The sequence below is a fragment of the Phlebotomus papatasi genome, unplaced genomic scaffold (genome assembly GCF_024763615.1).
Source record: "Phlebotomus papatasi isolate M1 unplaced genomic scaffold, Ppap_2.1 HiC_scaffold_523, whole genome shotgun sequence".
NCBI classification, from domain to species: domain Eukaryota; kingdom Metazoa; phylum Arthropoda; class Insecta; order Diptera; family Psychodidae; genus Phlebotomus; species Phlebotomus papatasi.
In genome coordinates, this window is record NW_026604720.1 from 2892 (window position 1) to 14311 (window position 11420).

An 11420-nucleotide genomic window follows, 5' to 3' on the forward strand; every position below is an offset into this window, starting at 1 on the left:
AAGACGCTCAGAGCAAAAGTGGTCTCCTTTGTATATATTTCGCTATTAAAAAGTTCCACTTTTGCTCTGAGCGTCTCGATTAGTATATCTGTTTAATATGTTTTAAAGGTTTATTTTTATCAATAAAACACATTTTTATTTAAAACTCAAAAAAAAATTCAAAAACTTGAATTCGAAAAATTTTGGTATTTTGGCTGTTTATAAGTATTGTGGAGTACTGTATTCCCTAAAAAGTTGAACTCAAAATTTTGAGTTCAACTGGTTTTATTTAATTTTGAAAATGTAGTAAAATTTAATTATTAAAAAAAAAGTTAAACGCAAAAGTGGAAGCTTACATTTTTAGGGAATGTAATACTCAATGTAACTGATCAACAGTAAAATAATCAAAATTTTTGAGAATAATATTTTTTTTTAATTTTTTCAAAAAAAATTAAAAGACCGTTACAAAAAAAACTTAAGCAGATAATGCAAAATCAAGTATATCATTTTAAAGAGTATAAAATTATTTTTCAAATATAAATAAAGGAGTAAGAAGAAATCCTCAACCCGTTCCCGAGATAGAACATTTTAAAATATTTGCTAAAAAAAAACTTTGTTTTAAAAAAAAAATGTTTTTTTTTAATATTTTCAAAAATAGTACAGTACACTCTCTCAAATTCGAGCATTTGGAACCGAAATGTCACCCGCATTAGAGAGACTCGGGGGTCAACTACTTGGAATGCAACGATTTTTTGTTCGTCTGCATGCACATTTAAAGTTTACATATTCATATTTATTGTAAATTTCATGAAAATTCCTTAATTATAAAAAATCACAGCAAGCCAAACTATGCCAAATTTAAGGATATTTGCTTCATTTGATAATCATAATTAAACTTGAAATATGTCAACAAACTTTTTTCGAATTTTAACTGCCGCCTGAATGGAAAAATAGTCCGATCTTAAAAGAGCCGAATCAGCGAGAGTCTACTGTATATGGGCTATAAATATGCTAAAGTTTTATTTTAGACAAAAGACAAAAAACAAAAAAAAAATTGGCGAGAATGCTAATTCAAAAATATTGATATTTACATTTGGTTTGTACTATTTCGGTTACTATATTCCCTGAAAAGAAGAGTTTCTATTTCAGAGTTTAACTACACTTAAAAAAAAATATTTTCGATAAATGTAATTTTTGGGATTTTCAAAAAGAAATTCAAAATACTGTTATGACATAAATAGAGCATATAATTCGAAATCGAGTATATTGTCTTAAAGGGGATAAGATTACCTTCCATATAATAAAAAGAACAAGAATAAATCATAACCAATTTCTGGGATAGACTATTTTAATTTTTGTGATAAATCGAAAATGAGAAATGAAGTACTATGCTCTATCTTTGGCGCTGTGTATCTAGAATTTTTCTAACCAAAAGAAAAAATACATATACATTATATTTTTTTTATATATTTTAACATATGTAAACTTCAAAAAACATCTGAGACTATAAATTTTCCCCCTCCCTTATCTCCATGGATTGCCCCAAAATCATTTAATAAAATAAAAATACCTACAATGATCAATAATAATCAGCGCACAAAACTTTTATTTGTAAAAATGTGTTGGAAATTTCCCATGAGAATGAGCGAGATAACTAGATCTACATCTCACTCACTCTCATTGAAATGTCAAAAAGATTTTACTAAATAAAAGTTATTGTAAGTTGGGCACAGTACTTTCGAGTATTTAGTAAGCAACTCAAAATATATACGCTTTGTATATTTCACGATATGAATAAGACTCACCAAGATGAGAAATTTTTCAACCTCTTTTCTTATATAACAATACATGTTACAATGTTAAAAAAGGAATTTTTGTTTTGTTTGTTGCTCATAGCACTTATTTTGTCCAACGCATAATAACTTTTGTTTATAAATATGTTTTCAAAATTCATTGCGACTAGATCTACATCTCACTTATGGCCTCTACACACTAGAACAATTTATATCATTATTGAAGAGTTTTTCCTGCACAAGCAGAGGGAATTTTCTTCAATATAGACATAAATTTCCCTAGTGAATAGACGCCATTACTCTCATTGACATGTCAAAAACATGTTTATAAAAGGAAAGATTTTGTGCACTGGGCGTTATGGTTAGGCTACAAGCAAAATCTTTGCACAGCTTTGGGATGCTTTATTATGTTTTTTGTTTTATGCTTTGCCTAATTTGTGCATTATTCGCCACTTAAGATGAGGAGTTCACTATTGAGTCTTTTGAAAACCTCACATACACCGCTTTAAAAGACGTCATTAATAAAACTGGGCCACGAAACCTTTTCTGGAAAAAATACTTGGAGCATTTTGGGTTGCCTGGTGTAAGTTTAAGCTTTATTCATTGATTTATTTATAAAAATAGAGTGTGCATATGCAATAAGTAACAGCCCAATCTTGAAAGAATCTTTAATTTTCTTATTTCCTCAAAAAAGTTTATTAAAACAGTATTTGTAAAAGTAAGTGTCATACTAAAAGAAATAATAATAATAATAATAATAAAAGAAATAATAATAATTTTATTTCTTCATATACATACAAACCAGTTCGTACGAGATATACTACACAAAAAGTCTCTCTAATGAAAGACTAGAGTCTTGGCCTGAGACTTAAGTAACTGTTGAAAATTTAGGATTTCAAAAATTCAGAGTGCAATTTGTAGTTTTATGCAATATAAGTAAAATTTTCATGTGAGACAATATTATTATATAGATACATATATAATATTAAATAATTAAATGAAATGTCTAATTTTCCTATGCACACTTTATTTCTCAATTCATTTTCCATTTGTTGACTTGTCATTATTACTTATTTACATATTTTATTTATTTTCACAATTGTTTGGTTTTTGATTAATTGAAATAACATTGAAAAAACATTTTATCTGAAATTTTCTAAATTATAAATAAAATTTGTAAAGCTGTCTACACACTATGTACATTAAAAAAAAAATCTTTAATTAAAAAAAAATGGGTCGGTTTTTTTACAAAATTGCCTACACACTAGACAAATTTCTGTAAAAAATCCATTTTTTTTTACAAAAATTTTCATTAGTGTGAAGGCGATTTTTTTAAAAACATTTATGGTTATTTTTTAAATATATATATATTTTTTTAAAATGCTTATAGTGTGTAGACAGCTTAACTTTACATACTATGGAGGTAAGTTTATAACTAACATGCCTTTTTGTAGTTCTTCCTTTTTCCAATTGTGTGGTTAATCGCTCAAAAATATTAGCTTTCAAATAATAATAAAAAGTTTTTATTGTGTTTCTGATTCTGCTTTTATATTAGAAGTATAAAACCTTAGAGTACTTTGACTCCACGTGTTTTTCATACAACATAAAGAGCCTGAGTATAGATTTTAAAGTTTGAAAATTGGAAGCTGGCGAAAGTTAAAAGCGATTGCTATAAAATTTGCTTTAGTTAATAGTTTGGCAAAAGAAATATTAAATCAAACGGATAGTCAGTAAGCTCTAGAGAAGAAACAGTACACGTATGCAATTTGGTTTGACTGCTTTGTTTAGAAATTGGCTAGTTCAAAACACTGACTTCAAGTAAAAGAAACATTTTGAAAAATCCCCCATTTATAACTTAATTATAAAACGTAAATCATGAAAATATAACTGCCGCTTCACTTTTTTCATTTTATATTAAAAATATATAAGCATAAAAGAGTACCAAATAAGAATATGTATGTATATGTTATTATTGAAAGGTTTGTATTATTAAAATCATCTAACGTACATAACGGGTAATCTATATTGAGAATGAACATTATGTTGTAAATATATACTGTAGTAATTTAGTTACAGATGATATTTTAAGTTGATGTAATTATCCATTAAGAATTCATTCAAAATTTGATACAGACTAGCTCATCTGCCACAACTGTCGAAAATACTTCAGAATCTAGTATTTCATCTCCATTAAATCTTGACGAAGAGCAAAATCTCTACAATTCTTTCAAGCAGGTAAGGTTTTTTAGTTTTAAATTTCGTCTCAAGTACAATATATTTGTTTAAATTGTAAATAGTAATGCATATACATATGTACGATTTGGTTTAGATAATTCAAGACACAGAGTCTGCTAATACAGTGAAGGAAGTATTGAGTACCAAGGCGGCAGAGGGAAAAATTATTCTAAATTACTATAAGGATAACTGCGATTTGCTTCCCTGCCACCGCAATTCACTTGCGAAAATTATCATCCACAATGAATTTGAAGTCTTTGAAAAGGTATCAGAATTGACCAAAGGATCCCAGAAGTTCACGATCACCACTCAAAGATTTAAGGAACTGGTATCACAGTTACTGGAAATTTTTCCAACTGAGAAGGGTCTTCTGTACTACGTCCCATACGACAGTACTACGAAACAAAACGCATCTGGAAAACTTTGGGAAAGTTTTTGTTATCTAAAAAAGAAGGTAAATAGTTTACTGCAGGCTAATATTGCTTGGTTTCAAGAGTTCCTACCAGATACAATGAAAAACTTTAAGAGATAATTAAAGACATAGTTTATTATATCAAAGATCATAGCACTGCTGGTCTTGATTGTTCCTTGTAAGCTTATTGACTGCATTTTTCAAGAGCTTGGATTTTCTTGAAAAAAAGTTCACTCACATGTTTGTTTTCAAGCGTTGCGGTGGAGTTTAGATTTTTATGATTTAAATTATTCTGCAAATGTCGATACAAATGGTGAACGAAAACCTTAATGTAGGTAGAGAATATGCTAAAGACTAGAAAATTTTGCAGTACAAGTTCTGTTCTTTCTGAAGCATTTGTTAGACAGTATCCTGTCTAATACTATTATGGTGGAACATTGGTCTAAATTACCTATGTGGAGCCCATATAGTACTCTAGATATCTTCAGCAATATTAGAGAACCTTCAGCACAAAATTATCCTTATGAAAGATAAATCTTCCAAGCTCATTTTAATTGCTCGCTTATTAAATGAACCTTATATTCCTCATTTTGGAAAAACAATGAATAATGAATAAATTAATTGAACAGTACTTGATTTTAAAGACACATAAAAATCTTTAAACCTTTGCATTTCATGTATAAAAAAAGGAAAGTTCATGGAGTTAAACTACAGACACTGTGTCATGTTATTATATGAATATCTGTTAAGAACTTATGAATCCAAGATATCCCGACTCTTTTTAAGATACATTGATGTTAACAATAATTTATTTTCCTTTCAGCTTAAAGCATCCAGGAATTCCAGTTCCTTTATCCCGCTAAAGACGATTCAAGAAGATATAAAACTCGATTTGGACTTTCTTCAGAAGAATTTCGAGCCATTGGATGAAATTAAAGCTGCTTGGCTGAGAACTGTAGAGACTAGAAAAGACGAAAGTCTTGAAATACATGAGTATTTCAAAAAATATCCAGTGGTTACCGGAAAGATTGGCCCAGAACTCATCAACATTGATTTCCAAAGTCTTTATCCTGGAAAAGACGAGGCATTCGAAAATAATTGGGAAGGAGTAAATAGCAAGCTTATTGCTCTTGCAAATAAGAAAGAAGATCCTAATGGGATTCTAAGCGATCTACTGAAGGGATGTTTTATGGAATTGACAGGAGTCCTTTTGTTGCCTCATCTCCTTCCATGCGTATTTCATAATCAAGCCACCAGGGTTGTGACAGGGGTTAAGCGTAAAAAACTACAACCACAACAAATGCTTGATGGCTTCATGGTTCTTGTAGAGGTACTACTCAAAATCGATTTTGATTTTACTTCACCATTACTATATTTTGATTTCATTTCTTTAGAACCATTGTAATGTAAAGGATACCCTCACGGAGCTTAAAAAGAAAGCTGCAAAGAAAAAGACGACACTTCAGCCAATTATTGTGATAGTTGGGGAATCTTTCAGTAAGTTTGTAATCCAAAAATGTTAAAAATAAGGTTTTATTTTATTTTGTTTTATTTTAATTTTTATAGGGCCAGAAGACGTCAAAAGCTGCCACGTGTTTGTAAATGACGTTATGTTTGACTACAAAGACTCGATGGCGGCTATCAAGGGGTGCCTAAAAGCGCATATGGTTTTTAATGCGAAATATAACAACGACGCCGCACCTCTTTGGACTTTCATTCAACATGCTGCATTCGAGATATTCCTACCAAACGATAAGAGATTCACAACAGTAGAGGAATTGATCAGCGCGACTAAGTAAACGAAACTGCAGGAAAATGCAATTAAAGTGTTCAATTTGTAAGTTCTCCACAAATTCTTTGGACTTTTTATTAAGCCACATTTCATTTTTTCATAAATATAGTAAATCCATTCAATGCACTATTTGTGGTAAAACTTTAAATAACAGCGTCTCATTTCGAAAACATATAAGAAAACTTCACAAAATACAACAGTTAAGGCAGATTGATAATATTGAGAAAGAATGTGATGTTAATTCAGATGAACACACAGCTTTGCCATCAAAATATATTCATAATATATCAGACTTTAAGGATTTTTTAAATTCTTGCAATAGGAATCTTATTCAAGAGCTCTATAACAGTAATCAAATTAATAGAAAGGATTTACAAAGAATTTTTGAAGTTTTTGGAAATTACCAAAAAGCAATTAACTGTGAAATTCTAAAAATATTGTCAGCTCAAAATGTCGAAGATTCGGTATTTATTAAGTGGATTTTCAACAGTTTTCAAGAATATTCTTTACAAATTGCTACAGAGTATAAAAGAAAACAATTTCTGACACGTGAATTCAATTACGTTTCTCCAGAAGATGTCATAGTCGGTAGTAGAATTAATACTGTTAAGACGAAACAGGGTGTTATTTTACGAACAGAAAATGTGAAAGCAAACAAAATCTCATTGAAAACACATTTAACAAGATTCTTGACAAACGAAAATATGTTGGAAATTATTCTTGAATATATGAATTCACTAACGGATCAAGAAGATATTTCAAACATAATTCAGACGGATTTTTGGAAAACTAGAATTGCAAATTATTCCGAAAATGATTTAGTTTTGCCACTAACACTTTTTTATGACGAATTCGAATGTAACAATCCAATTGGCAGTCGTGCTGGTTATCAATCATTGGGTGCTGTATATGCGACGATATCTTGCTTGCCTCCATACTTAAAATCCAAACTTCAAACGATATTCACCGTGATGCTTGTAAATTCCATAGATCATAAAGAGTTTGGAAATTCTGTATTGCAGACTGTTGTGACTGAACTAAAAGACTTAGAATGTGAGGGATTATTGATTGGGAATGACAGAATTTTCTTTTCCCTGGCAGTTATAGTTGGAGACAACAAAGGTGTGAATTCTATTTTAGATTTCACTCAAAGTTTTGGGAGCAACTATTACTGCCGATTTTGTAAAATGCATCGAAATCAATCCCGAGTATACGTGAGTTGTAACCCTTGTTTGCTTAGAAATAGAGAAAATTATAAACTCGATAAAGAAAAGGAAGATTTGTCAGAAACTGGAATACTAAGAGAGAGCATATTCCACCAATTAAAATACTTTCATGTAACTGAAAATTATTCTGTGGATATTATGCATGATTTTCTTGAAGGAATCTTACCTTTTGAGATGGCACTGATCCTTAAATATTTTATTTTCGAAAGGAAATTTTTCAGTTTACAAGCATTGAATGATATTATTTTGCATTTTGACTTCCCTCCCATTGAAGGTTTTAACAGACCTGGTACAATAAGTGAAGATTATATCCATAAAAAGAAACTTAAATATAGTGCTTCAGAGATGTTAACCTTTTTCAGATATTTGGGAATATTTATCGGAAAATGGATACCTGAAGATGACGCCAAATGGGAAATATTTATTACTCTACAAAAAATTTTAAATTTACTGTTCTTGACTACCATTAATTCGACAGTTATAACAAGACTAGAATATTTATTGCAATTTCATCATGAAATTTTTCTTAAAGAGTTTCCATCTGAGCATTTAAAACCAAAGCATCATATTGCAAGTCACTACCCAATGATTATGAATAATATTGGTCCCATCATTAATATGTGGTCAATGAGATTCGAGTCTGCTCATCAAGTTTTGAAGTCAATAGCTAGAGCAACGAGATCTAGAAAGAATCTTGCATACACAATATTGGAAAGAATTGAATATCAATGCATTCTCACCAAACTCGAAATTAGTTTTGAAATAAAAAAAGATAAATGGGTGAGAATTAACAACACTAAAATAAAAGTTGGCTTTTTTATTGAAATTATTCACGATACGGGTCCAAAATATTACAAAATAATAGAAATAAATAAATTAGAAAATGAAGATAGCGTTTACTTCAAAGTTGAAGAATATGAAATGGTATTTTTCGATTACCATTTATTTATGCCAGCTGTAGAAAGTCTTTTTAGAATGAGTGATCTAGTTTTTAAAATTAAGAAGATTTTCGAAATCTGTCATATAAGGCATGCATACAAAGTTAATGAATACTTATATTTGATTTAAGGTTTCTTTTATATTAGATTTAAAATTTTGTAATGAGATAAATAGATTCTAATGAGATTACTATAATAAAATTATGAGATTATTTGATTATAAATGTTTATTACGAGTAAATAAAATAAGAAATTTTGAAAAAGTTCCTTTATTGTTTTTTTTTTGTATAGCCTTCTGACAAAACCATTTCACTTTGTTAACAGTAAATTTTAATTAATTTATGTCTCATGAAGTAGTACCTAATTAGTTTGGAATAATTACAAAATAATATCGATTTGATTACATTCGTTTTGTGTTTTTTCTTTATTCGAATATAGAGATGCTTCCTATTAAATTGATTTTGTAGCAATGCTCTTATTTCTTCGATATTTCTGTAGATTAACTTAGAAGCAACAGTACCCCTGGGTGAAAGGAATTTTAATTAGACATATTAGGCTACAGTATGATAATTTTGAACAGATTTTAATTTTAAACTTTCAGATTTACTCTCAATTTGAGTGGGCAAAGAGAAAAAAAAAACATAAAATAAGGCCTTCACTTAAAATTACTTCTTCATAGTCTTTTTTGTTATCTTCCGATCTGAAGTAGGCAGTAAATCTATAAGTTTAAAATTAAAATCTGTTCAAAATTATCATACTCACTGCGAACAGACTAGGCTTATTTACATGGTCACTGCTTTTTTTACGCCTTCATTGCTTTTTTACACATGGTAAAAATATTCAAATAAATGCAACATCAAACCAATATTTGCACTAATTTTATTTTTTTTTACATTTTATGAGACAATATTCTTTAAAAAGAAAATGATATATTAGTAAAATTTTCCTATTATACATACCTTTAGCAAAGAGAAAAAGCAATTGACCGGTCAATTTATTTTTGCTCTTGACTCGAGGTCTATAGATTTTTTTTTTAATTTTACTAATAAATTACTTTCTTTTTAAAGAATATTGTTTCAAAGAATGAAAAAATATCAAATAAGAGCCGAAATTTGATTGGTGTTGCAATTTTTTGAATATTTTTTCCAAGTCTAAAAAGAGCAATGAAAGCGTTAAATGCAATGGACAAGTAGAAAAGCCTAGTCTGTTCGTTGTGACTGTAGCCTAATATATCTTATTAAAATTCGTTCCTCTAAGGGCTACTGTTACTTCTAAGTCAATCTACAGAAATATCGAAGGAATAAAGGCATTGCAACAAAATCAATTTAATAGGAAGTATTTCTATATTCAAATGGAGAAAAACCACAAAACGAATGTAATCAAACCGATATTATTTTGTAATTATTCCAAACTAATTAGGTACTAGTTCCTGAGATATATTGGAATTTCTGCTTTTATGGATGGGAATATTACCCATACTACATGGTAAGTGCTACAAAATATTTAGGACGAAATCCATTGAAATATGGTAAAGCATACTTTTAAATTTGGTAATACTACCAATAATGCATGGTATTTGTTACAAATGGACTAGGTAACATTTCATTAAAATGTGGTATAATTTACCTCAGTGAAGAGGAATATTACAGATACTACATGGTAACTCTTACAAAAAGAATCGGAAATGTCTTCTTAAAATATGGTAAAATATACTTTTGTACATAGGAACGCTACCCATATTACATAGTAACGTGTACAAATGGACTATGTTGTATTCCTTTAAAATATGGTAAAATATACTTTTGTACATAGGAACGCTACCCATATTACATAGTAACGTGTACAAATGGACTATGTTGTATTCCTTTAAAATATGGTAAAATATACTTTTGTACATAGGAACGCTACCCATATTACATAGTAACGTGTACTAATGGACTATGTTGCATTCCTTTAAAATATGGTAAAATATACTTTTGATAAAGTTAATTTTACCCCAACTACATGGTAACAGTTCTAAAAAAGGATAATAACTTTTCCAAAAGATATTGGAAATCTTACTATCTGATCTGGAATATTTTCTATATCACTTCGTATTCAGGCCATGTTATATGGTAAATTATAATCATATTTATGATATAAGTACAATTTTACCTAATAATGAATACTATATATATTGTACCTATTCCCATTCTGATTGGTATTTGACAGTATATAATTCTTATATACCATATGTAAACTTTGGAAAAACTGCTATATGTTTGGTAATTAATAATAATTATATGTATTAAATCCCATTTAAATGGTAAAGAAAAGTGCTGATGGATGATCAATGTAAATAGTAGAAGTTACTATGCCCATGAGAAAAATGATGATTGATGACTGATCATTTCCGGATTACCATGTAGAGAATTACCAATGGCTTGGATTTTGGTGCCGTATATTCCCAGGTTATATTAATTGCTCCTATGTAGTTTTTTCAGTGTACTTCGTAAAAGCCAACAGATATTTAAATCTATCGATACTTCGCTAAAATTGGGCCGATTTACCATTTTGTGTTAATTAACATGCCGATCTGTCGATTTCAAATAATTGCCAAATAATTTAATTTAAGAAATTAATGAGTTGTAAAAAGGCTATTTGTAAACCGATTGGAGAAAGTTTCTATACATCGGAAAGGTTTTGGAATCTTTAACAAATCTGAGCTTCTTTTAGGCGATAATGAACTGATTTAGTGTTCCGTGCTACCCCCATGTTCGGTGGTGCCCGAGTTTTCCCTATAACGTATCATTCCTCCACTATATTTGTTTTATTATGTCAACATAGATAATTTAAAGCCCATCTATATGATTGACTACTTTAGTAAATTGAATCTCCAATGGAGAAATAACTTAAAGTTATACAGTGTAATATATCCACAAGGAATCCGTTCATTTCTCTTTAAAATATTAAATCTCTTCAACGGTGTAACCAATTTGGAGTATCTACGTAAGAGTGCGAAAATTACTAAAGGAGAGTGTATAAAAGCAGAAGAAAAACCCATCA

The 11420-nt window shown here is 29.3% G+C and overlaps 1 protein-coding gene across 1 annotated transcript; it reads left to right on the forward strand.

Annotated features, from left to right (window-relative positions):
- The first annotated feature begins 3189 nt into the window (after positions 1-3189).
- LOC129809247 (uncharacterized) lies at positions 3190-8641 on the forward strand. The gene is made up of 6 exons (XM_055859055.1): positions 3190-3195; positions 3906-4007; positions 4102-4461; positions 5243-5749; positions 5814-5916; positions 5986-8641. The coding sequence occupies exons 1-6, from the start codon at positions 3190-3192 to the stop codon at positions 6216-6218; spliced, it is 1311 nt and encodes a 436-aa protein (XP_055715030.1). The 3' UTR covers positions 6219-8641.
- Positions 8642-11420: the final 2779 nt, after the last annotated feature.

Bases quoted from the DNA above. Each gene is read 5' to 3' on its own strand.
- LOC129809247 (XM_055859055.1), top strand. The intron at 4,462-5,242 runs GTAAATAGTTTA...TTTTCCTTTCAG, and splicing joins TTTGTTATCTAAAAAAGAAG to CTTAAAGCATCCAGGAATTC. The intron at 5,917-5,985 runs GTAAGTTTGTAA...TAATTTTTATAG, and splicing joins GATAGTTGGGGAATCTTTCA to GGCCAGAAGACGTCAAAAGC.